Here is a 27,383-nt window from a genome sequence, read left to right as displayed (position 1 = left end):
TTATAATAATAATAATAATAATAATAATAAGGCCAGTATAATAATAGTAGTAGCCATTATCCATCATATCAAAGGGTCAAGTTGACATATCGCTTGGACAGCTTAAATAATAAAGCTAATCAATGGTAAATTAACGTCCTTATAGCGTCAACGTTAAATGATACAACGGGACACTTAACGTGAGATCAACTTTAACGATAGTAAGTGGAGTATTTGAAGGGATTGTCTGAATAATTCATTTGTATTTGGTGAAATACACGTTATCGTAGAGTATAACAATCTATTTATATGTACTTTGCCAAATTTTAATTGAACAATTTCGGCAAGACACGGGAGTCGAAACGGTAAACCCAAAGGCATATCGTGGTAGAGTGTTACTATTTATAGCAACAGTAGTTCGACAAACAGGCTATTTCAATAGACAACGCGTCTGATTGCGGATCAGAAGATGTGGGTTCGACTCCTGGCTCGCTCGATTTCTTTTCTTTGCCAGGAAGAGTTGTCAAACGAGCTGTTGCACTATTTGCATAGAACTGACAAAGTTTTACCTATTATTACGTTTAGTGAACGTATTTGTATTTTTGCACATCAACACTATCGGTAACTATTTAGTATAAGTCACATTTTTGGAAAATTAAGTAACATGGACTCAATAATGGTCGGAAGATCAGGATCCCCCACCAACATAAACTGCTTGTAAAAAAAAAAAAAGGGGGGGGGGGGGGGGGTACATAGGCTATGCAATTAGCAATAAGGAATGTGTGCAGGTAGCCGTACTCATTGTCCTTTTTTTAAGATATAAGGAAAAATGCATGGCATCCTGACGGAGCCACATAACAACAAGTGCAATGTACACAGACAAGTGTTGCATACAATGCAACTTGAATAACTGGGTGTGAGAGACAGCACACCCTTTCATTTTCTATCTAGACGGCAAGCATGGATCTTCTTCATGAAACTACGTAATAATAATAATAATAATAATAATAATAATAAATGTACACCACGAATACCACTGCTGGCAGGAGGAAGAGCGGAGGAAAGCAAAGTTGCTACGCTCTTTACGTCCGTTTGCGTGACGTCGAAAAAATGTTTCTGCCCATGCTCACAAGGACGAGCAGATCAGCCAGACTGCAGCGATAGATGTGTTGTAGTGATGTAATGTTGCCTGTTTGGTGACTACGGATGGCTGTCTGTGCCAGGCTCTGCGGAGTGGGTCAGTCGCGGAGGTGCAGGAGGCGACAGCGGCATAACCAGCAGGATCAGGGTAGCGATTCCGACATGGACGAGGAAGAAGAGGAGCGGATCGTGGGTCAGAGGCAAGGCGACGTCGGCGGCGGAGGCCCGGAGAGCGGCGTAGCCACTGCAGGGCCGAGTGACGCTTGTGAATATGGCAGCGGTCATGTCAACAGAGGAGGCTCTCTGGATCGCACAAGCACGGGACCTCCACACCCGCAATCATTAGCGGAGTTACCCCCGGAGCTTTTAGTGGAAATATTCTCCTTGCTTCCCGGTACAGCACTACCAAATGTTGCCCTCATCTGCAAGAAATTCAGACAAATCCTCAACACTGAAACCATCTGGAGAAGGCGGTGCATGAAAGGTAAATATAGTGATCACTGGGGATAATGAAAACCTTAACGTATAACAATGCTAAATAAAGCGTTGAGTCATATAAATATAAATTGCGTTGACCAGCCTACATGACATTCCTTCTTGTCGACAGGTTATTTGTGTCAGGCGCGTTGCCCAGCTCTGGTTCCTTGGAAATGTGTTCCCTAAAAGCATTTCTATTGATCTGTACGGGAATCGTGAAGGAAATTACCGTTAAGGCAGTCACTGCTGTAAAACACAGACCCAGGCCTCTTACTGTTGTCAGCCATTCTGTGCAGCAGGCTGTTGATGCAGGGCCGGACCTAACCTTTTGGGGGCCTTGAGCATTGTTTTGATCACTACAACCCCGTGTTATTTGTCAGGGGACTGCATTATTGCAGGTTTGAACCAGCGGTGAAATAAGTATTCAGATCCTTTACTTAAGTAAATGTACAAATATGATAAGATAAAAATGCTTTTATTGTCATCAAATGATAATGAATAAATAAATAACTTGGTATTGCAGTCGAATGAGGTAGATGGATTCACAGCCAAGTGAAGTGGATGTTATTGCATATTAACCAGGACCACATTGCAGTATTATTCCACTACAAGTAAAAGTCCTGCATTCAATCCCTTACTTAAGTTAAAGTACAAGTATGTAACGGTATCCAAATGTACCAAATATATATGTAACATATATAATATATAATTGGATTATTACTTTTAATTTATTCATGTAAGCAGCACTTAAATGTCATTGTGGTAGGGCTAATTTTAACAACTTAATATACTGTTATGTGGTTTAATTTATGAAAGCCACAAGTATTTTAAATGCATTATATGTCTTTTTATATCTTGACCTGAAAAGTAACTAGTAACTAAAGCTGGCAGCTTAATGTAGTGGAGTAAAAAGTACAATATTTGCCTCTAAAAAGTTAGACAAAGCTAGACAAAAGGAAATACTCAAAACTGTACTTAAGTACAGTACTTGAGTAAATGTACTTAGTTACAATCAGCTACTGGTTTGATCAAATATGTCTCCTAACATAATTAAACACACATAATTAGACACAAATACTTTTTAAAACCATAAACATACACTGCTAAGTTTTTATCAATCAATGCATTTTTGAAAATAATAGTGGGCAATACAAGTAAATTCCTCTGTTATGGCATATGTCATTTTATGATCATAATATATATATATATATATATATATATATATATATATATATATATATATATATATATATATATATATATAATCACTTCTCTGGTAAAACAAATGAGAAAGTGTTACAAAGCAGTGCTGCTAGTTGATGTGCAACAATGTCCACAAACTAACTTATATTGCAAAATCTCTCTCTGACAGAAGACACATTTCTATTGCCATATCACCCAACCTTAAAGGGAAATAATTCATATGAAAATATACCAAATATTTCCACACTCTGGCTTCCCAAGTGTGAGAATTTACTGTTTTTATCAGTCTCATATATTCTAAATTCAAATATAGGTGGGGTTTTTTAATAACAAACAAAACTTTGAAACTTAGAAATACTATTTGAGCCTTGTGTTATTTGCATTTGTTATTCACGTCATTTTATAGATTCAATTATTAATCTGTAAATTGAAACAATAAATATTAGATAAATTGATAATGAAAAACAAATGTTATTTGCAGCCAAAATCCTAAAATTGTAGGGATATTTTGTACTTTAATATAATTAAGGAGTGATTGCAGACTGAGCTAATAGTAGTGGCTTTAGGAAAGTTGTTTTTCTGAAAAGTTACACAATAACCAGCATACCAGGAATTAGTACACTGTTTTTATGTGAGGTGCAGAACAGCCAAGTAGGTATAAAATCCCCTGAAATCAAAAAATGAAACTAAAGAAAACAGTTACAGTAAAGACAGCAAGCAGGGGGAAATGATGGCGTAGTCAAAGAAAAAGCACTTATGATAATTAGGTACTTACAGAGAGGAAGTGGGACAGTTAAAAGCAGTATAATATGTCCTACTATGACTACTAATAACAATCAACAGTTACAGTCAAAATATGATGTGTGATTAAGAGCTCCAAATACTGCAGCATTAAAAGAACTTACTGTAATTAGGTCCAAATATGTGTTCAGTGCATATTACTCATGATGAAAAGTATCAAGAAAAAAAGCACACATTTATCAATTTACAAAAGGAATTAGATAAATATGGAGATAACTGATTTCCATCTGACTGACTGTGTCTGTAAATTGACAGATTTACAATCTTTAGATTCATTTTTCATGTAAAAATGGCAGAAAATTTGTTTTTTAGCTTCTTAAATATGGTGACAAAATAATATACTTATCACTGTGGATTTTGATTTTTTAAAAACTATTTCCTGACATTTTATAGACCAAACAATTAATCGAGAATATAATCAGCAGATTCATTGATAACAACAACCTAATAACACCTAAATTGTGGCCCTACAGTTTGTAATATTAATCCTGTTTCTCTCACGTGTTTTCTCGCTGCAGAGTTTGGTATGCAGGAGGATCTGCGGAAGATGGAAGTTGGAGGAGTATCTAGCCGGGACCTTTATGTTAAACGTGAGTTTGGCTGCTGATTTAACAGTTCTGATATCACCCGTGAACTCATCCAAGTATTTTGTTTATTCCTTCTCCATTGGGTCATTTAACATTTGCACCATTATATTTTCTTGTGTGTATGTGGGGTAGATGTAATGACAGCATACAGAAAACAGTCCCAGCAAAAGCTTTCAGGATATGAATTTGGTTTCTCTGTTGCACTTAAACTCAGACTATTGATGGGTTCGACTTCTTACCAGTTGGCACAAAACATATTGTGAAAATGGTGACACCCATTGGCTCATTGACTAGATTATTTTGGCCATTACTGCGCTGGGCTGAGGTCCGTGGCTGCTCTACACATGCCTGTGTTGTGCCTGTCCAGGTGTCAATCCCCGGGTGAAGTCTGGGCGCTTTATGAAGCTCCTCCCGGACTACGAGCACATGGACTATAGAGACGTGTACACACACTGTATGTACATGGGCCTGAACATGGATGGCTGCAGCATGAGGGGTGGTGTGTTTGGGACTCTTTATTGATTTGATTTGTAAGCAAACAGCTGCTGCGGAGTCACGCTTCCTGTTTGAACGGCGGACGTGTTAATAATTCTCCTCAGCGCTGTTTGCCATCATATTAAGTGTGAAACGGGAGGCCGGTTTATTTGGTGTGCTGTGTGTGTTGTTTGGACTGCTTGGTTGACAGGAGTGTGGACAGTTTACATGTTCTCCCCTTTCGGTTTACATCTCATGGACGTCATCCTGACAGACATTAAACAGAAAGTGAAATCTGCAAGCTCTAACATTTCCTCTTGTGGTTGCAACCGTGCACAGTGTAGCTTGTAATAAAGCATGGGTGTTGCATTGCAGAAAGGGATATGCATGGTGTGATGTTGTGTTCTTGTTTTGCAGTGCTTCACCCATACAGACATATCTTGGGCTTGTGGCAGCCAGACATAGGGCCTTATGGTGGATTGCTTAACGTTGTGGTAAGTAGTGTTTCTCAATCAATACATTTGCATTGAGATAAGGAACAAAGACTACAGCGTACAGTATGTTCACTTCCTTTGCAAAGTCATTTATGATGTTCAGCTGCTAATCAGGAAAGATCATTTAAGGATCACTTCAGAATCAGAATCATCTTTATTGGCTAGGTATATAAGTGCACATGGGTGGAGAATTTCTGGCAAATGGGTGGAGAATTTCCAGAAACTTTTCCAGAATTTTGGAAATATTACAACTTAGCAAGTTTATTTTACTGAACAATCAATTATTCCATTAAACAACAAAAACATGAATGTTTAGTTGAATATTACTTATGCCCCCCGACTCCACACATTCAAAAATACAGTAAAATGACCCCCTGTGTGGCCTCAGCAGCCCTGCAGTAAGCAGTGTGCTATGTGCATGTGATTGAGGAATAGCATAGATATTCAAGTGTACTTGCATGAAATCTGGTTGTTTCAGTCAAGATTATGCTAGAATGTATCTTCCCCAACTATATTTAACTTCTCTGTTAAGGGTCAACTTTCAATTTTGTAACTTCCCTTTTTATTCTTGTAATGTCCTCTAAATCCCCATGGAATGTTTTTCCAACCCCAGCATGTACTAGGAATTTGACTCTAGTTTGTCTCTATCTCTCATTAAAAAATACAGAAATACAAATATTAAATATTCAAAATAGCAAAAAAGACTTTAGAAAAGATATGTACAAGGTAAGGTTGGTGAAAAATATATACAGGTAGTGCAATGGTAGAAATACATAGTTATAAAAATGTCTTTTTACAGGCACAGTGGTGCTGAGGGTTACTGTCTGTTCTGTCTTTGTGACTGTTTAGGGGGTCATCATTGCGATAGCCTGGGGAAAGACTGTTTTTGAGTCTGGCGCTCTGTAGCGCCTTCCTGAGGGGAGTGGTTTTAATGTTTCAATTTCAATGATGATTAAAAGTATTCTACATTCAGGTGGACGGGCTGTTCATCATCGGCTGGATGTATTTGCCACCTCATGACCCCCGTGTGGAGGATCCCATGAGGAGACGGCCGCTCTTCCGTATCCACTTGTGGGAGAGCAAAAAGGCCACTGTGGAGTGTATGTATGGACACAAGGGTCCCCACAAAGGAGACATACAGGTGAGGGCTTCCACAGCACAAAAGCTCCTCTGTGCACCAAAGAAATCAGCAGGTCTACATAATTTGGATACTAGTTGACACAGATTCTACTTTAATTTGAGGTTAGAACAAATAAAAGTATGTCATCCTGTCATATGTGTCATATTCTGTTAATTTTAGACTGTGAAGAAGGACGAGTTTTCAACAAAGTGTAACCAAACTGATCATCACCGCATGCCAGGGGGCAGACAGGAGGTAATGGAACTATTACATATCTTACTGATGTTTTTAAGCCCATGTACTTTAATAATGCCCAAATTCTACTGATTCTTCTGACTTGTGTGTGTGTTTGGGCATGTGTAGGAGTTCAGGACATGGTTGGAGGAAGAATGGGGCCGGACACTGGAGGAAATCTTCCACGAGCACATGCAGGAGCTCATCCTCATGAAGTTCATTTATACCAGTCAATATGAGTACGAGTCTCTTCCTTATGACGCTTTCTCTTAAAGAACAACTACAAGAACAGCGTGTTCTCTTACTAGATCCTGATCAGAGTTATTGCTCAGTGAATGTATAACCTGTTGATAGTTCTGATGGTCTTGTCAGAAGCCCAGGTAAATCTGAGGTTAGACATTGTAATCAATTAGTTTTCCATATTTATTCAGTTCATGATGTGATTGTTGTGTTACATATTATTATGGCAGATCTACAGTCAAGTTGAAACACTTAACAGTGGCAAACGTCAGATCAACTCTTACTAATGCTGTCTCGGGTCTTTTGACAGTAACTGCTTGACGTATCGGAGGATCTACCTTCCTCCTTCGATGCCTTCTGACCTGCTGCAGCCAGGCCTCTTCAAAGGCACCTACGGGAGTCACGGCTTGGAGATTGTCATGCTCAGTTTCATTGGGACTTATGCCAGAGCCACCAAGCTCACTGTAAGTTGATTAATAATCATTATCAGAGATCTAAATGGCAGAAATTACTCATGCATGTAGATTGTGTGCAGAAAGACTGCTTTCCTTTGAATCTTCTAATGTCATTTTAAGCTGGGGTTGGCATTTGGCATTTTTCAGGTGTGGTTGGGAAAACATTTCCATAATAACCTTTCAGCATATTGTCACTCAGGTGGTTCCAAACTATTTCGATCTGAGGTTACCCCTTTATCAATATGTGTTCACAATTTACAATACTATTTATTACATAAAAGTGGAAATTGTTAATTTTTTAGACAATTGAAATGTCAATGTTTTGGGTTTGGTCAAAAATCATACTATTACAACTACTACTACTACCTGTAGTGAAGCTGAATGTTTCCACCTCTTATCCATTACTTTTTGCTCATCATTTGATCTGTTAAGTCATTACTTTTAGCTGCCTATTTAAACTTCGGTACTTGCTGGACAACTAGTTTTCACGCACTATTACATAGCTGCAACTTGTAGTGTTACAGCATATATTCTTTAAATTATAATTGAACAATAACATCTTTTTTATCAACTTAGTTTTGCAGAAGTACCATCTGGTATATGAGTACCCCTTGTTTGGAATCACTGGTCTAGACTTCAGTCTTCAGAAAATCTCACCTGTGATGGGAGACTTCACAGGTTATTTCCAACTAAAGGGCTTTCTATTGGCTGTTCTAGAAAATGCAGATGTGCGCGTCGCTACAGATGCTGAAATGTTTCAGAAATAATCACAGCTTTGGCAACAACTAGCTACACTGCAAAGCAAACCCAAAAGGAAGACACACTTTTCAAAAAGAGATTGTAAAAAGGAATTTGGAGACAATAAAAGCAATAAAACATTTGTCAGTGTCAGTGAAGCATTTCAGAAATGTAGAGAAAATGTTATGAATAGTTTCGCCTTCTAGGAACTGGCAGAGTTTTTCTTCCTTTTTCCAGAAAACCTCCCCCAGCTTTAAATATCCCCGAGGTCTTAGTCCTCCTCTCAAACAACAAACTATCCAGCCAGAATTATTTTAACAGGAACTCCTACACAAGGAGTGCCTCTGAATGGAATATTCTCACATTTGTGATCTAGAGGATGGAACAAAATCAATCAGCTAGTGGTGACTATATGTTTTTTTCCTTCCTGCAGGGAGACCCGAATGTTCCTGCAGGGCAACTCACTTTGAATGTTGACCTGAGCCGGCCTGTGGTCCTCCCAGACTTGGAGCACCAGCGCAACATAGAGGAGCTGTCCCGGCTGGTACTGGGGGTACACGAAGAAGTACAGAGAGAAGATCAACAGCAGTCCAAGGATACTCCTGCCACAGTTAGAGCTCCAGCAGAGGGGGCCTGCGATGATGCCTGCGGTGATGCCAGCGCAGCAGACGGGGTAGAGGCAGACCATGTTACCTGTTCAGACAGCTGCCAGCCTGGCCCGAGCGGCAGCACCAGTCCTCCTGAAACCCAGCCCTTTGTCCTGCCCCTGGGGGTCATGGCCCGCAACGAGGTCTACCCTCGCACCTGCACTAAATGGTAAAAACTCTCAATGGATAATGCATACAGTGTTTTATAGATAGGGATATTTAATACGATATAAAAAATGATCATGGTGATTTTTGCTTTCAAAAGTTTTTGCAACCTGTTTGTATTTAGTTGCATGCTGTTAAAGAAATATTTCGCTTGATGAAGTACCCTGTTTTTGTTTTTATTGATGAGTAATTGTCTCAATTCTGAGTAAAGTGTTCATGGGAAAAAATCTGCTCTGTTTTTCTGAATTAATGAAATAATTATCAATTATTAAATAATTATGATTTTTCCCCCCAATGAAAACTTAGGTCTTAAATATCTAATTAATTCAGAAAAACAAGGCAGATTTTCCCCCAATAAAAACGTTTGTCATAATTTAGACATAACTATCTCATTAATTCAGAGCAACCAGACAATTATGGGCTTCCATGGATCACTATAAAGCTGTATGGAAAATAATATTCTGCAATTATTATGAATCATTAACTGTTACAGTAAAATACTGCAGTTAAAATTATTATCTGTAACTTGTTTACTTGTATACTCACAGTTTGTCTATGTCTACAACCTGTTGAAGTTTATATCTATCAAAATCTTGCTTTATTTAAAATTGCTGTTCCTCCATTCCAGCTTCTATGGGACAGGCCTGATCGCTGGGCACGGCTTTACAAGTCCAGAGCGCACCCCGGGGCTCTTTGTGCTCTTTGATCAGGACCGTTTTGGTTTCATCTGGCTGGAGTTGAAGTCTTTCAGTCTGTACAGTCGCCTGACGGACCAACTAGCTCACGCTCATGCCCCAAACATGGAGCGATTTGAGGCCATGCTGTGCAACATGCAGTCCTGGACATCCTGATGCACCACGATGCACCCCCCCAAAAAAATCCCACAATACAATACAGAATAACAACCATTTTACACATATCACCTCTGTCCTCCGCTGACTGAAAGTTACTATCGCAATAGCTTGTGAGCTTAACTTTCCATGTTCTATCTATATCTGTTTCACATACACTGAGTTTTACTGTCTAATTAAGCTAGTTATGTCACCCTGACCTAGGTACACTTGTGCTCTTGTTCCCATGCAAGCACTTTGAAAGGCTTCCCAAGTCCTTGTTTATCACCTCACCTCAGTATGACCTTAATCCTCCAGTGCAGCATGAAACGGGTCACATTAACATTTTTTTATTTATTTATTTATTCCCTGCAGGAGAAAAGGAATATTACATACCACTTATTATGGATCAAACTGTACGTGCCTCTGATTCTAAAACCATGTCTGTACTTGATAGTGCTTGAAGACGATAAAGGTGTCCAATGTATTCTAATATATAGCATTTTACTGATTTCAGTGCCCAAAATATTGAACTGCATGCTGCGTTTTATTTAATCACATCTCATTCATAAGCATTTTCTGAACATGTTTTACTTTCATTAAGCAGCATGCCTTGCTTTTTTTTTTTTTTTGCTTTAAAACAGACTTCTCAGGTGTTTTTCTCTTCGCCACAAGTCAGTGAAAAACCGAACTGAAGTATTTATGTGTATAACAAAAATGTATGAAGTTACGTTGATTTTAGCCAATTGAAATACTGAGTGAGTTTTACAACTGGGTAATTTTCAAACCATTGACAAGAGATGATTTGCTGTCTTATCAAACATTGTAGCTACATCAGCCAGTTCTGGCCCTTTGAACTTAGAGATAATGATATGCTCTCATGGTTCTACATCAAACATATCCGTCATCACACTTGATATTATATTATGTAAGATGGAAAGATGTATTGTACTGCAATAGAATAACGTAACCTATACATAAGCTGATCAAACTATCTGAATTATACAGTTTATGTGCTTCTATAATGATGGTCTGAAACAGAAACTTCTCTTACCTTTGAAATGTATTGCATTTGTTTGTTTCACTGGCTGACGTAATGTTTGCCTGGCTTTATACCTGCAAAGCTATTCCCTCCAGTTTTCCAACTCCTTTTGAACTTGAGACCAGGCTAGCTGAACATTATACTAACTAACAGCTCAAAGTGCATCTCAAGGTACCAAGTAAGTGTCTGTATGGCTCATTACAGCCTGGTGGTGTTGCCCAGTAGCTTTCTTACTCCAAGTGCACTTTTCTGGGAAGTATATTGAATCATTTAAAACCACTGGCCAGCACTTTTATATCAGACTGCAGCTTTACGAACATTTGCAAAAATAAAAAGTGTCTGCTAAAGCATCATCAACTTAATTTTTTTCACATTTTATTGAATTCTTCTGCAATTTAGCGTAATTTATTTTAATTCCCCCATATGTAAGCCCTCTGTATCCAGCTATTTGAATGATTTGCCTTCAAAAAGTGTTGCTTTGTACTATTTTCAGTGCGATACGCCTGATTTTGTGAAAAAAAAAAAAAGATCTAAGTTTGACCTATTGAACTGCTCACATCGGACTTCAGGGAGCTTTTCAGCTTAAGCGCTCTTCTCAGTAATAAAAATACAAAACTGAAAAGAACCTTTTCTGTCAGATCTGTTATTTGTATGGTTTGAATGTTTAACCCATTGCAAAGCTGTTCGAACCAATCACCTAAAAGGATTATCTCCTTCCACTGCCACACTTGAATTTAATTATAGTGTAATGCAGTTTGCAGTTTGACTGTCAGTGTCGGCCTAAAGCAAACATGTTCACCTCATACAGTGTCATACAGTGTTAGACCTATAAAGAAACCAGATTAAAAGTTAGTCTGTTAACCACGGTCCATGTCCCTGTCATACTAATGCCCAGTGTGAGTGTGTGTATTTTTTGTTTTTTGTGGGTGTTCATCTGTGTAAACAAGAATAAGATTGTTGGACAATATTGAGTCAGGGATACAAAAAAACTACAGAAGCCCTGAGTGGCAGGCAAGTAAGAAATCTGATCCATTTTTTAAGTCTGATATAAATTTTCTCTCCCATGTTTAACACTTCTTGACAGGTTTTTTTTATTGTAGAAGCAAATGTTGTTTTTTGCGAGGATATTTTTTTTTCTTGTTGCGAGTGCATGGATAAATTAACTCCTCTGATAGAAAACTTGAAATATGCATTTAGTCCTATTTGGAATAGAGTATTGCTGCACTTCAGCTTCTTGTGGCCAAAATTAGTATTACAACAACAAGACTTAGAACACTGATTGACAAAAAAAAAATATATATAATAATAAATCGCCTGCCATAACTTTTTTTCACCTGTCCTTGATTCAATATAACGAGAGAAATGTTAAGACAAAATGCATCAGCAGAATTTTTTATCTCACTGGCTCTCAGGGTTTCCACAGACAACACACAACTGAGTAGTACAACATTTCACAGCTTCAGAAGAAATATTTTTTTTAAATTTAGATTATTCAGGTGTTAATATGTGTGAAAATACAGTAGTGGTATCACATGACTAAAAATGACCTTTCACTACATATTTTGTAACAGTTTTCCCAGAAGCTATCTGCTCTGATTCAAATAGATGTTCAAAATACACAGTGGCTATTAAAAGTATTCACTCAGCTTTAAAGGGGACATCTTATGGAAAAGGGTGGTTGTAAAAGACAGGTGCTTAAATTGGAGCATTTTTTGACAAAGGGTGACAGTAGCTATATTTAAACAGACATGAAGAAAAGAATGTGTTTTTTTTTTTACATTTAAACAAGTGAACATGTACTACAAACCCAAAACACAAAGATACACACATACACAAATGGACTCAATAGTAAATTGATAAAGGGAGAAAGTAGAGGTGACTATTCTACAGCTCGGTGCGCTCCATCTTCTCTTTGTGTTGTCGGATCTTCTCCGGCAGAGTCTGAGTCAGGAAGACAAACCGCTCCTTCTTCAGGTGCTGACCAGGTACCTGCTCATTTGCATCAATTGACAAGTAGTCTTCTTCTGCTCCATACTTTGGCCAGTGGACAAGACCGTCCCCATTAGGAGACCTAGACACACAATCACACACAAGTTATAAACAAGTATTATCTCCATGTGCAGCATCATTTGTAGTGAGGCTTACCCTGTGCGAGCAAAGTTTCCCCAGTAGCTCATCATAGCCCTGCTCAGCTGTTCCTCCTCTTCAGAGCATGCATCTAAAATAATGATAATCAAATAAAACACTTTGCACTTCAAAAACCCCTGAATAAACTTAGTTCTCTGAGAGTGATATTTATATTGCACTTACCAGTTATTTTGATATGAGTACTTGTGAAGCAGTATCCAAATACTGAAAAGATTTCATCTCCGTGGTCACTCCCAACATAGCTCGGCCTTTTTCCCTGCAGGAGTTTGGGAGCATGCTGGTAGTAATACAGGTACACAGTGGCACCTGCATCTAAAAGAAGATTGGATGTGTTAAATCCTTTTTATTAAAGTGTGTGACAGAAAATATAAAACAAGGGTTTTTAAATAAATATTGTGTAGAGAAAATACCTCTGTGGGCATTAGCAGTTTTAATTGCTGGAAAGATGAACATCATATCTCCAAGAATCTCAGTGAATCCGTTTCTATTTTTCACACGATCTTCACCGGCTCCAATATATTCATCTACCAAGAGATCTCTGAACATGGCATCATCAGGCTTGGGAAAATGAGCAACACATCTGTCAGAGAGGTTTTGGCATGATGAAGCAGAGTAATATTGTACATGTCCAGCACTGTCTGCCTTACATCAGGGTAGAACATGTACATCACGTTCATGATATGCTCCCGATCCATTCCCTCTGTCCAGTTTGGAGGAGCCATAAACTATCGGAAGACAATTAGTCAATATTTTAATGGGCTCAATTGGAAATTCAGTTTACCCTTCATACATATGAATTTTAGTAAAATTTTGCATTCACACTTACACTAGGAAGTAACCAGCCCCCTTCATCATTATTAACACCAGTCATGAACGGTACAGTAAGAAGTTCATGTGTACGGAACAGCTCATCCACAGGTTTTGTCAGGAAATGTCCATCCATGTTAACAGTTATTCTCAATTTTGGATCCTTGAGAGAAAGTGTGTAAAAGAAAAAGTTGACATAAAGACAACATAAATACAGCTTATAGATATCTTCAGAAAATATAATCCACTCATTTTTCACTTATCCAATCAAGTCAGTCAATATCAGTTTTGCAGTCAATATCTCACCTGTCCAAGAGTTACAATAGTGTCAATATCGACGCTCCTCATGCAATCAGCGATCTCCTCTGTGCTTTCGAGGCTACAGCCAGATGCATTTGCAACCATCTGAGGACAGATATGTGGGATCCATCTCAACAATTTTGAAAAACAAAAGTGCTGTGATACTCTTAGTATTCTTCAAAAATAATCACACTGATCATTTACCTGTGTCACTGGAAGGGGATCACTTGAAACGAGTGAATCCATTGCAGCAGTGCCACTCTCAGCGATGGCATAGTGGAACAGGCCATCAGACAGCGGTGACAGAAGCTGTTGATTCAAGCAACAGAAGAAATAAAAGGTTCTGTGGACAGTAGTCACTATGCAGGGAAATACATGTGCAATACTAGCATGAACTGCCTGTCAGCAATATTAAAAGCCCTACTCAATTTTACTACTCAACTCAATTTATTAAACACACCCATTACTTTAGAGGAGATAGTGGATGTCATTGGAAGCCTACCATCTGGCAAAGCCCCTGGCCTAGACGGATTTATAGCAGAGTTTTATAACTGTTATGCCACAGAACATCGCTCACCTATCAGGGTACAAAGTAAATTGGTCGAATTTGGAAGCGCGTGCTTTGACCATAAATTGCCCTAGGGCCATGTTCCAGAGAGATGGCCTTTCATGGCCTACTACTGGCATTAAATACTTGGAGATCACTTCCCCTCTGAATTAACAGACTTGGCTACGTTCAACATTGAACCTCTGTCAATTAGAAGCTGATATTGAAAGATGGGCTCCTCTTTTTCTATCATTGTTGGAAAAGGGTGGGCTGGGTATTCTTAAACTTCCTACTATTATGTATATGGTCTCATGCACCTTGCCCACTTGAAGTGTGGGGGAAGCACTGGTACTTTTTCATAAGCTGGGGTCATGCCCAGTTTTGGGGGATCCTTTCCCATTAAAACCCCTCCCTTTAGCGCAGGCGGACTGGGTCCAAATGTCCCTCATACTGGGGAGAAAGGCTGAAAGGTGTAAAGTGGGAGAGTTACATCTCCTTCATTAAAGGACCCTGAGACTTTTGCATACAGAATACTGGCTCAAATCCCCACCATCCATCTAGATTTGGGACATGTGTCACTTAATTACCTTCACATCTACCAATGATACATTTTCGTTACATGATTTATCTGCTAACTTAATGTTTCAGTTTCTACTGATTTTACATTTTCATCGTCAATCTTAGTTTTGTGTTTACAACTTAGTTACTGAAATGTGTAAACCTTGTTTCCCATGTATCTTGTTATTCATCATCTTATGTTGTTTTGCTTTGTTCATAAAATGAAAATTGTTTGCAGTTTGAGATGTCCTGTTAAGAGTTTTACAGTCCTGCAGTTTGATCCTTACCAGGAGGGAAACGCTCGCTCCGCCAGCAGACTCCCCAAATATGGTAACTGAACCTGGGTCTCCCCCAAAGTTATGAATGTGCTGCTGGGTCCACCTCAGAGCCTGAACCTGGTCCAACAGGCCAAAGTTTCCTGACATGTGCTCATCTCCAGTGCTGGATGGAAAATACACAATAATAGGCATAGATCAGATTGTAGTGGAAATCCGTTGAAAATACATATATAGGAAATTAATGCATGATTGCGTGACCTGGCACAAGTTAGGATTTCAGTTTTTATGGGAAAGGAAAAATTCATTAGACAAATCAGCCTAGCATTTCTGAAGAGGATGCTTGCTAGGAATCTGACCTCCCAAGTGTGCTCTGATATCAAAAGTGGAGCATCAAAGGAAAAAACAGGACATTAAACCTTAGTTACACAGAAACAATTACACACAAACCTGCAAAATAAAAAGAGTCTCGCTCAGTGTTGTTCTGACTTTTGTATTTGTCTATCATCATTGACATCTGTATCTGTTTTTGATACTTGCAAAATAAATCCTGCACAAGGCTGTAATTCGAATCTACGTCGTCGTCTTTAAATACTTGGTTCTGGTTTCCACTATGTCAGAGGAGGGCGTCCCACACAGCAATAACACATTTTTTTCGGCACCTGGAGCGCCAACCAGGTGGGTCCCCCTCCTTTTGTCGTAGAAAATATTTAAAGAAAAACACTTGACGACTAGGTAGATTCGAATTACAGCCTTGTGGGGGATTTATTTCATAGTATATAATCATAGTGTGTTCATATTAACTGTGAGTCTTTTTACCTGAGAAAGCCTAGAAGTCCCAAGCGATACTGGATCACAACCACAACCACATCCTGGTAAGCAGCCAGGGCTGATCCATCATATGTGGAAGCTGACCCAATACCAAAACCTCCACCATGGATCCAGACCATGACCTGGTTAGGTAATGAAAGACCATAATTACTTCAACAAACATAAAGCACAATTTACAATATTCTTTCTAAGTTATTTAAAAAAAAACATCAAACAAACACTTTAATCTGATTACAACAAAAAACAAAAAAAAATAATGGTAACAAAAACAGGGCTACATCAGTCCCTTTGCAGTATGGTTCTACATATGGGCATCATGAGTCATATTGTCATTACGGATTCTTCAAAATCAATCAAGCCAACTTTTGCATGAACGTCAATCTAAAATGATCCAAAACCGAATCTCAACTGAGCAACAAGATTCCAAAGCAACTTACTGGGAGCTTGGCATTGTGAGCTCTGTTTGCAGGAGTGTAAATGTTGAGGTAAAGGCAGTCCTCTGAAATTTCTGGGAGATCTACCACCATGCCGAATTTTTCCATCAGATCTAAAGAAAACTGTCTATGTTGAATACACCTGAGGAAGAGACATATTATTGCAATAAGTATTGGACAACCTTTCTCCAAGTGTTGTATGCAACAGCTGAAACATATGAAGGCCTTACAAGGGCGGCTGCTGGGTGGCATCTCTCACTCCTTCCCATCCCTCTACAGGCTGGGGTGCAGCCAGTCTCAGAGCAGGCCCAACAGGCGGCTTGGCAAATGGAACACCCAGGTAGGCATAGACGCCAGTCTCCTTTCCCTTTACAGCCACATACTGACCTCTCAGGCTCCCGAGCTTTGTGTGAACATCAGGTGCTGTCAGGATATTAGGACTGAATCAGAATAATAATGTAACACAATTTATCACTTCAATTTCCTGAGGAAAAAACATGTATTATGGCTAAGTAGCAAATATAAGTCCTCCAAGTATGAAACATCTGGTTGTTGGTTGGCTCCAGCTTGTGTTGCAACTCACGAATGTTATGTAATAGAAAAATGTCCCATTTGATTTTCAACACTTCAAAAAGTGAAAGACGAGGTTGCCTTTTGCCGTCAAAACTTTAAAATGCTGTTCATACAGCGAACACAAAACAAGTGTTTTGTTTTATTCTGGTTTACTGTGGGAAATTGAATATGATGAAGTTTTGAACTGTTGGTTGGACAAAATCAATAATCTGAAGATGCCACCTTGGGCTCTGGAACAGTTTTCTTCCAAATTCAAATATTTCACCATTGAAAACTAGAACTTTATACATTAAAGCAAAATGAAAGAAATTATTCACAGAATAATAATTGATTAAAATAATTGGTAGTTGCAGCCCTACATTTAACTTTAGGCTAGCCTAGTTTCTTTTAATTTCTTGAGTTAAATTAATTATTGATGCAGAGCGTTTAGTGGGTCAAAGTGAAAAACACCCCCATTCACCCATTCATTTAAACTGACACCTTGCTGGTTAGGTTGCAGAGCTACACCCTGGTTCAACTTTCACCTACTGAATACTATTTGCTCAGTTACCAATAATTGCAACACACATTTTGAGTGTGTTAACATTTGACCTCCAAATAATAATGTTTATAACTTCGCAAAAAATCGTGCTGGCTATGTATTTGATCATTCATCATTATAATGCTCCTTTGTAAAGTTGTGTTGATCTGATCTCCACAATTCATCTGGTAAATGACGTGTTACTGTACCCGTAAGAAATGATAGCTATTAAAAAATAGGAAGAAAAATAGATTTGTTCGTTAAGAAGTGGGTTTATCGCATTGCTCCATTCCCGGCAGTGTTTCATCAGTAAGTATTTGTACACAGCTCTTTCCACATCCATGTCGTCCTGAACCAGCATGAGGCCAGCAAAGAAAAACTGAACCTGGATAATTTCATTACATGCGACCTGCTTTGTCTTGTAGGGAGAGTTTCACCTTTGGACACAGTCTGCATTGCAAGTAGGTAAATGATTATCTCGATTACGGCTCGGTAAAATGCAAACATGTAATAAGTCAACAACATATTCAGTCATATGAGAACTACAACAAAAAACAAAGCGACATGCGTTTTCTCCTACTTACCATGCAGGTCTGCAGCAACACAGAGAAATAACACAGACGTTAGACAGAAGAAAGTTTGTTCTGCACCGAACTTCATGCTGGTCGTCTCTGTGTGGCTTGCAACACTGCTGGATTCTTCGATGAGGAAGAGAAATGACGCGTGCCAAGAAGCTTCCCCTCAAGACTTTAGCTAACGCAGTGCTGCACTTATTTTACGTACAAGATAATGTGTAACTCAGTCGTTTTATATCAAAGCAACAGGTGACCAACAGAAAGCAGACTTTACGCCCTTTCACTGCTGTTACCCTGGCCACCATAGCTCAAAACATTAAAGGCTCCCTCATCAGCTAAAACATGAAATCTGCCTGTCCATGGGCTTAATAAAAACCTACTAGATCACTGTCTTTCACAATGGTTACAGTGTCATTTTTACAAAATAATATTGCACTACAGAACAACATCTCCCATGAGCCTCACATAGAGAGGAAAGCTGTCAAGGATGTTGGGAACTGTAGTTCATACTATCAATCCAACTGCTGCACCTCAGTAGTGAAAACAAAAGAATTTGGAGAAAAGTTACATGATTGATTAAGCAGGCCTATAATGTGATACTCATCAAGGCACACCAGTATATCTGTAGACTGTATTTATTTCTGTCCATATGACCACAAGAGGAAAAAAATAGAAATTTTCAAATCAAAAATCTGTCCATAGAACCGGACCTCAAGGGAAGTTTCTGTTTCTTGTACACATAGACTGTGTAAAAGGTACTCAAGGGCAGTGAATGTTGCTGCTGACCATTTAGTTCAACCAAAGGTCTCGTAAGAGGAACTGTGACCTACAATATAAATGCATATGCCGTTTCTCCATTAATCAGGGTTTATAACCCTGCAAGAGAAGTAATCTTGAAAATACAGTTGTAAACTGTACTACCAGAGGTACCTTAAATTACTCATTTTCATGCAAGGTACCTACATCTTCTAAACTGATGCAGGTTTAGTGGCCCTTTTGTTAAACTCCTCATACTCAAATAAACAGGCTGAACAGACTTTTGATTGTTTATTTCCTTTCTTGAACAAAATACATGTGAAAAATGAAAACAGAAAGGCATTGTCAACATTAGTCTTAGCGAGTGAGACTGCATCACTGACGTAGATCAATATTTCATTTATGGTTATCACATAACTAGTAATTAATAGCAGCCTATAGGGCAAGGTATTTCTAACCACACCTTCCAGCTGTCAATTGACGATGAAAATGTATTTAACAATATTCTTCAAAAGAAGTAGGCTACACTTTTTTTAATTAGTAGATCGAGGGTAAAAATACAGGTATATTTAGTCAGACAGTATGAGAATACTTGAGTGTTTTTTGAACAAGTTTTGAATACTACCCGTTAATTGTTGACTCCCTACTGCCACATTACACACCTTTTTTTAAGTTCAACTGTGTTTGTTGTTAAAGAGGAACTCGAAAGAAAATTGATAAAGGGAGAAAGTAGAAGTGACTATTCTACAGCTCGGTGCGCTCCATCTTCTCTTTGTGTTGTCGGATCTTCTCCGGCAGAGTCTGAGTCAGGAAGACAAACCGCTCCTTCTTCAGGTGCTGACCAGGTACCTGCTCATTTGCATCAATTGACAAGTAGTCTTCTTCTGCTCCATACTTTGGCCAGTGGACAAGACCTTCCCCATTAGGAGACCTAGACACACAATCACACACAAGTTATAAACAAGTATTATCTCCATGTGCAGCATCATTTGTAGTGAGGCTTACCCTGTGCGAGCAAAGTTTCCCCAGTAGCTCATCATAGCCCTGCTCAGCTGTTCCTCCTCTTCAGAGCATGCATCTAAAATAATAATAATCGAATAAAACACTTTGCACTTTAAAAAAACCCCCAAAGAAACTTAGATCTCTGGTGGCCTATTGAAATAGTGATTTTTATTTTGCACTTACCAGTTACTTTGACATGAGTAGTTGTGAAGCAGAATCCTAATACTGTAAAGATTTCATCTCCGTGGTCACTCCCAACATAGCTCGGCCTTTTTGCCTGCAGGAATTCAGGAGCATGCTGGTAGTAATACAGGTACACAGGGGCACCTGCATCTAAAAGAAGAATGGATGTGTTAAATTGTGTTTATGAAAGTGTGTGACAGAAAATATGAAACAATGGTTTTTAAATAAATATTGTGTAGAGAAAATACCTCTGTGGGCATTAGCAGTTTTAATTGCTGTAAAGATGAATATCATATCTCCAAGAATCTCAGTGAATCCATTTCTATTTTTCACACGATCTTCACCGGCTCCAATATATTCATCTACCAAGAGATCTCTGAACATGGCATCATCGGGCTTGGGAAAATGAGCAACACATCTGTCAGAGAGGTTTTGGCATGATGAAGCAGAGTAATATTGTACATGTCCAGCACTGTCTGCCTTACATCAGGGTAGAACATGTACATCATGTTCATGATATGCTCCCGATCCATTCCCTCTGTCCAGTTTGGAGGAGCAAAGAACTATGGGAAGACAGTTAACATTTCACACATGCAGAAAATCATGTTTCAGTGGGTTCAATTGGAAATGGGTTTACCCTTCATACATACGAATTTCAGTAACAACTTAGCATTCACACTTACATCAGCAAGTAACCAGCCCCCTTCATCATTATTAACACCAGTCATGAACGGTACAGTAAGAAGTTCATGGGTACGGAACAGCTCATCCACAGGTTTTGTCAGGAAGTGTCCATCAGTGTTAACAGCTATTCTCAATTTTTCATCCTTGAGAGAAAAGGTGTGTTGAAGGAAAAAAAAGCTGACATAAAGACAACATAAATACATCTGATAGATATCTCCAGAAAATAATACAGGCTCATTGTTCACATATCTAATCCAGTTAGTCAATATTAGTTTTGCAGTAAATATCTCACCATCCCAATTGTCACAATAGTGTCAATATCGACGCTCCTCATGCAATCAGAGATCTCCTCTGTGCTTTCGAGGCTACAGCCAGATGCATTTGCAACCATCTGAGGACAGATATGTGGGATCCATCTCAACAATTTTGAAAAACAAAAGTGCTGTGATACTCTCAGTATTTTGCAAAAATAAACACACTGATCATTAACCTGTGTCACTGGAAGGGGATCATTTGAAATGAGTAAATCCATTGCAGCAGTGCCACTCTCAGCGATGGCATAGTTGAATAGGCCATCAGACAGCGGTGACAGAAGCTGTTGATTCAAGCAACAGAAGAAATAAAAGGTTCTGTGGACAGTAGTCACTATGCAGGGAAATACATGTGCAATACTTGCAAAAATATTTGTCAGCAAGGTTGCAGAAAAACAACTGGTCCATAAAAAGTTCATGAAACTTGGTGGAAGGGTGTAGCATGGGCTGAGAACCCCTTAAATTTTGGAGTGGATTTGAACAAAGGGAAGGATGCATTAATGAATTTTCACTTTTGTTAACCCTGCAATTTAGGAGGTTTGTGTTGCATTCATGAGGTGTCAGAATAATAAGAAAAATGTTTTTCCTGATCATATTTCATGGCTCACTTGATCAGTTTTTCTTTCCTAATCGTTGTCATGAAATAAAGGAAACAGCTATCAAAGTCTGGTTAAAATGCTTTGGGCAATAAAATACAGCCATGGATGTGATGTAAAAACTGGTTACCACCCCCAAAGATATTGCTTACTCCTTCCAATGAGATTTACTTCCCTGATGTATTTACAAAATAAAGGTCTTCTATCCATCCATCCATCCATTTTCGTCCGCTTATCGGGGCCGGGTCGCAAGGGCAGCAGGCTAAGCAAGGCATTCCAGATGTCCCTCTCCCCAGCCACAACGTCCAGCTCCTCCTGGGGGACCCCGAGGCGTTCCCAGGCCAGGCGAGGGATATAATCCCTCTACCGTGTTCTCGGTCTTCCCTGGGGCCTCCTACCAGTTGGATGGGTCCAGAACACCTCTAATGGGAGGACCCGGGAAGCATCCTTACCAGATGCCCAAACCACGACGCGAAGGAGCAGCGGCTCTACTCCGAGCTCCCTCTGGATGTCTGAGCTCCTTACCTTATCTCTAAGGCTGAGCCCAGCCACCCTATAAAGGAAACTCATTTCAGCCGCTTGTATCCACAAACTCGCTCTTTTGGTCACTACCCAAAGCTCATGACCATAGGTGAGGGTTGGAACATAGATGCGCCGGTAAATCGAGAGCTTTGCCTTACAACACCCGCATCACTGCTGACGCTACACCAAACAGCCTGTCCATCTCAGGACACTGTCAAACAGTGTCAAGAACCTTCAGCATCTCAGGGCGAATCTCATTCAACCTTGGCGCCTTGCCGCCGGGAAGCTTTTTGACTACCTCTAGGACTTCTGGCAGGGATAATGATAAGTCTTCCCCTGAGTCCTGAGACTCTGTCTCCTCTACAGAGGACATGTTGGCTGGATTAAGGAGTTCCTCAAAGTGCCTTTTCCACCGTCTGATGACATCCCCAGGTCGGGTCAGCAAGTCTCCTCCCCTGCTAAACACAACTTGAGCCAAGCCCTGCTTTCCCTTCCTGAGTCGCCTGCTGGTTTTCCAGAACCTCTTTGAGGCCGACCAAAAGTCCTCTTCCATAGCCTCCCTGAATTCCTCCCAAACCCGAGTTTTTGCTTCAGCAACTGCCGCAGCTGCAGCCCTTACCGAACGGTACCTGTCTGCTGCTACCCCGGTCAACCAAGACCGAAAGGCCTCCCTCTTCAGCTTGACAGCTTCCCTCACTGCTGGTGTCCACCTGCGGGTTCTTGGGTAGCTGCCACAACAGGCACCGATGACCTTCAGACCACAGCTCCTACCAGCCGCGTCAACAACTAGGCTTTAAACATGGCCCGTTTGGACTCCATGTCCCAAACCTTACCCAGGATGCTGGAGAAATTCTTCCGGAGGTGTGAGTTGATGGTTCTGGAGACAGGGATCTCCACTAGACGTTCCCAGTTCACCCTAACAACACGTTTGGGTTTGCCAGATCTGTCCAGCAGCCTCCCCCGCCACCTGATCCAACTCACCACCAGGTGGTGATCAGTTGACAGCTCTGCTCCTTCTTCACCCGAGTGTCCAAAACATGCAGCCGCAGATCTGATGATACGATAATGAAATCAATCATCAATCTATGGCCTAGTACACTTATGAGCAACTCTACGCACAGAAGTCCAATAACAAAACACCACTCAGGTTCAGATCGGGCAGGCTGTTCCTTCCAATCACCCCTTTCCAGGTACCATCATCGTTGCCCAAGTGAGCGTTGAAGTCTCCCTGAAGAACTATAGAGTCCCCAGGTGGTACCCCTTCCGAGCTTGTGCTCGACCTCCCGTACAAGCTCGGGTTCCATCCCCGCCAGCGAGGTGACATTCCACGTCCCCAGAGCTAGTCACTGAAGCCAGGGATCAGCACGGCCAGGTACCCACCTCTTTGCCTGCCACCCGGCGTGCATCACACCCGACCCTTATACCCTACTCTGTGGGTGGTGGGCCCACAGGTCGGCAGATCCATGTGGCTTTTTCGGGCTGAGCCCGGCCAGCCACCAGACGTTGGCCTGCATGCTCCCCTCCCGGGTCTGGCACCAGGAGGGGGCCCCAGTTTACTTGTGCCGGGCAAGGTACACCTATGGTAATGTGTACGCTTCATAAGGGTTTGGAATCTCTCGTAGTTCTGCCCCTCCCCTGGGACCACTTTGACTTGGGAGACCCTACCAGGAGAGGTCTTCTAGTTCTCTGGATACAGGAGTGTTTCTCCTGTTGGCCCCACCAATGACTGAGCTCATAAACTTTACACTTACACTCTTACATTGTGATGATGTCAAAGATTTTTAAATCCATTTTCTCTGCCTATAGAAAGTTTTGTGACTACAAGAATCAAAAATGTATGATAGAAAAAGTCATAATTGACCTTGATTGTCCTTGCCATTGGTTTGCACTCTTTGAGGGCCATCCTAGTTTAAAGTCCTGCAATACTGAAAATGGCCACTAGAAAATATTGTTGATGTGCTGAGAGCGTTGTCATATCCAGTGCCATACTCGTCCTTATCTGCAGTTTGATCCTTACCAGGAGGGAAACGCTCACTCCACCAGCAGATTCCCCAAATATGGTAACTGAACCTGGGTCTCCCCCAAAGTTATGAATGTGCTGCTGGATCCACCTCAGAGCCTGAACCTGGTCCAACAGGCCAAAGTTTCCTGACATGTGCTCATCACCAGTGCTGGATGGAACATACACAATCATAGGCATAGATCAGATCAATAAAATATAATCATAGTGTGTTCATACTAACTGTGAGTATTTTTACCTGAGAAAGCCTAGAAGTCCCAAGCGATACTGGATCACAACCACAACCACATCCTGGTAAGCAGCCAGGGCTGATCCATCATATGTGGAAGCTGACCCAATACCAAAACCTCCACCATGGATCCAGACCATTACCTGGTTAGGTAATAAAAGACCTTATAAATTTTTACTCTATTATATTGGAGCTAATTGAAAAACTCAAACTACATCAAACAAAGACTTTAATAAAAAAAAAACATAAAACTGAAGGTGACAAAAACAGGGCAACATCAGTTCCTTTGCAGGCTGGTTCTACATATGGGCATCATGAGTCACATTGTCATTATGGATTCTTCAAAATCAATCAAGCCAACTTCTTAAAGAACATTATCAATCTAAAATGATCCAAAACTGAATCTCAACTGAGCAACATGATTACAAACTCGCAGCAACTTACTGGGAGCTTGGCATTGTGAGCTCTGTTTGCAGGTGTGTAAATGTTGAGGTAAAGGCAGTCCTCTGAAATGTCTGGGAGATCTACCACCATGCCGAGTTTTTCCATCAGATCTAAAGACTGCTGTCTATGTTGAATACACCTGAGGAAGAGACATATTATTGCAATAAGTATTGGACAACCTTTCTCCAAGTGTTGTATGCAACAGATGAAACATATGAAGGCCTTACATGGGCGGCTGCTGGGTGGCATCTCTCACTCCTTCCCATCCCTCTACAGGCTGGGGTGCAGCCAGTCTCAGAGCAGGCCCAACAGGCGGCTTGGCAAATGGAACACCCAGGTAGGCATAGACGCCAGTCTCCTTTCCCTTTACAGCCACATACTGACCTCTCAGGCTCCCAAGCTTTGTGTGAACATCAGGTGCTGTCAGGATATTAGGACTGAATCAGAATAATAATGTAACACAATTTATCACTTCAATTTCCTGAGGAAAAAACATGTATTATGATTTTCAACACTTCAAAAAAGTGAAAGACGAGGTTGCCTGATGTCGTCAAAACTTTAAAATGCTGTTCATACAGCGAACACAAAACATGTGTTTTGTTTTATTGTCGGAAATTGAATATGATGAATATTTGGACTGTTGGTTGGACAAAATCAATAATCTGAAGATGCCACCTTGGGCTATGGAACATTTTCTTTCCAAACTAAAATATTTCACCTTTGAAAACTAGAACTGTATACATTAAATCAAAACAATTATTCACAGAATAATAATTGATTAAAATAATTGGTTGTTGGAGCCCTATATTTAACTTTAGGCTAGCCTAGTTTCTTTTCATTTCTTGAGTTAAATTCATTATTGATGCAGAGCGCTACTGAATACAATTTTTCTCTGTTACCAATAATCAGCACACATCTTGAGTGTGTTGACATTTGACCTCAAAGTAATGATGTTAATAATTTCGACAAAAATTTGTGCTGATTATTTATTTGATCATTTATCATTATAATGCTCCTTTGTAAAGCAGTGTTACTGTACCCATAAGAAATGATGGCTACTGAAAGAAGAACATTTTCGTTAACTGAAATAAAAATAAAAACAACAGTTTTTAAAAAAACGATAACTAACTGAAACTGTATTTTGTGGTTACAAAACTAGCTAAAACTAACTGAAATTATAGTGAAAATGTCCTTAGTTTTCGTCTTTGTCAACTTTTTTCATACGGAATTCATTGTTTCTATTTGAACATGCAGGAACACATGGTGAATATGTTTACTGAGACTGGGATGTTTACACTAGAACCAAAATACAAAACACCCAGAACTGTAAGAGTTAATAACCTTATTGGGGCTGAGATGATAAACCAAAGGAAATGAAGGCACATACCCATTACAAAAAAACTAAAACTAACACTAAAACTAATAAAAACTAAACTAAAACTAAGCATTTTCAAAAAGTAAAAACTAAACTAAAACTAGCAAACTCACTCTAAAAACTAACTAAAACTAACTGAATTTGAAAACAAAAATTCACAACGAAATTAAAACTAAAACTAATGAAAAATCCAAAACTATTATAACCTTGGCATGAGGCCAGCAAAGAAAAAAGGAACCTGGATAATTTCATTACATGCGACCTGCTTGGTCTTGTGGAGTTTCACCTTTGGACACAGTCTGCATTGGAAGTAGGTAAAAGATTATCTCGATTAAGGCTCGGTAAATTGCAAACATGTAACAAGTCAACAACATATTCAGTCATATGAGAACTAAAACAACAACAAAAAAACATATACCTGGACTATGTTGTTTTGAGCTTCATCTAAGAGCCATGCATGCTAATTTGCATTGCCTATATAACTGTGCAGTGAAATTAGTTTTCTCCTACTTACCTTGCAGGTCTGCAGCAACACAGAGAAATAACACAGACATTAGATAGAAGAAAGTTTGCTCTGCGCGGGACTTCATGGTGCTTGTCTCTATGTGGTTTGCGACACTGCTGGGTTCTTCGATGAGGTAAGAGAAATGACGCCTGCAGAGCTTTCCCCTAAAAACTTTCACAGAGGCAGTGCTGAACTTTATATTACGGAGAAGATAAGGCCTGACGGTTTTATATCAAAGCAAATGGTGACCAACAGAAAGCAGACGTTCCACCCCTTCACTGCTCCCTGTTGAACTGGCACCCATTAATGCACACCAGTATATCCCCTGTAGACTGTATCTATTGTTGTCCATGTACCCACAAGAGAAACAAAATAAAAACCTTTTTGCTTCTTCCAAAGAAATTTTCAAATCCAAAATCTGTCCATACTGGAACCAAACATCAACGAAAGTTTCTGTAACTCCACACATAGACTGTGTAAAAGGTACTCAAGAGCAGTGCACTTTGCTGCTGACATTATTGGTGGACCAAAGGTCTAGCAAGAGGAACTGTGTGTCACAATA

At 39.8% G+C, this 27,383-nt stretch overlaps 2 protein-coding genes across 4 annotated transcripts; one reads left to right on the top strand and one right to left on the bottom strand.

Moving 5' to 3' along the window:
- The first annotated feature begins 1,109 nt into the window (after nt 1-1,109).
- On the top strand, nt 1,110-11,199 carry fbxo31 (F-box protein 31). Its single transcript, XM_059336103.1, has 9 exons — nt 1,110-1,603; nt 4,119-4,190; nt 5,079-5,155; nt 6,129-6,296; nt 6,456-6,530; nt 6,639-6,748; nt 7,060-7,213; nt 8,376-8,758; nt 9,383-11,199. Exons 1-9 carry the CDS (start codon nt 1,186-1,188, stop codon nt 9,603-9,605), a joined length of 1,680 nt encoding a protein of 559 aa, XP_059192086.1. The 5' UTR covers nt 1,110-1,185; the 3' UTR covers nt 9,606-11,199.
- LOC131973958 (fatty acyl-CoA hydrolase precursor, medium chain-like) lies at nt 10,173-27,325 on the bottom strand. 3 transcript variants are annotated; one of them, XM_059336100.1, is made up of 13 exons: nt 26,831-27,325; nt 16,757-16,949; nt 16,530-16,668; nt 16,081-16,214; nt 15,274-15,427; nt 14,086-14,190; nt 13,888-13,986; nt 13,601-13,744; nt 13,422-13,499; nt 13,185-13,332; nt 12,937-13,086; nt 12,772-12,844; nt 10,173-12,697 (listed from the first exon to the last, which is right to left on the bottom strand). In XM_059336100.1, the coding sequence occupies exons 1-13, from the start codon at nt 26,904-26,906 to the stop codon at nt 12,511-12,513; spliced, it is 1,680 nt and encodes a 559-aa protein (XP_059192083.1). In that variant the 5' UTR covers nt 26,907-27,325; the 3' UTR covers nt 10,173-12,510. The 3 variants fall into 3 exon arrangements, with proteins under 3 accessions (XP_059192083.1, XP_059192082.1, XP_059192081.1); XM_059336099.1 differs by lacking the exon at nt 26,831-27,325 and adding an exon at nt 18,204-18,350; XM_059336098.1 differs by lacking the exons at nt 10,173-12,697; nt 12,772-12,844; nt 12,937-13,086; ... (7 more) ...; nt 16,530-16,668; nt 16,757-16,949 and adding exons at nt 19,235-19,881; nt 19,956-20,028; nt 20,136-20,285; ... (7 more) ...; nt 24,942-25,080; nt 25,169-25,361 and having other exon boundaries at nt 26,831-27,291.
- Nucleotides 27,326-27,383: the final 58 nt, after the last annotated feature.

The sequence above is a fragment of the Centropristis striata genome, chromosome 6 (assembly GCF_030273125.1).
Source record: "Centropristis striata isolate RG_2023a ecotype Rhode Island chromosome 6, C.striata_1.0, whole genome shotgun sequence".
Lineage (NCBI taxonomy): Eukaryota > Metazoa > Chordata > Actinopteri > Perciformes > Serranidae > Centropristis > Centropristis striata.
This window is presented reverse-complemented; position numbering and strand designations above follow the sequence as displayed.

Coding starts and splice junctions, on each gene's coding strand:
- fbxo31 (XM_059336103.1), top strand. CDS start 1,186: ATGGCTGTCTGTGCCAGGCTCTGCGGAGTGGGTCAGTCGCGGAGGTGC. Junction 1,604..4,118: donor GAGAAGGCGGTGCATGAAAG/GTAAATATAGTG, acceptor TTCTCGCTGCAG/AGTTTGGTATGCAGGAGGAT. Junction 5,156..6,128: donor GTGGATTGCTTAACGTTGTG/GTAAGTAGTGTT, acceptor TTCTACATTCAG/GTGGACGGGCTGTTCATCAT.
- LOC131973958 (XM_059336100.1), bottom strand. CDS start 26,906: ATGAAGTCCCGCGCAGAGCAAACTTTCTTCTATCTAATGTCTGTGTTA. Junction 14,191..15,273: donor GAGCGAGCGTTTCCCTCCTG/GTAAGGATCAAA, acceptor TTGAATCAACAG/CTTCTGTCACCGCTGTCTGA. Junction 12,698..12,771: donor GGAAACTTTGCTCGCACAGG/GTAAGCCTCACT, acceptor TTGTGTGTCTAG/GTCTCCTAATGGGGACGGTC.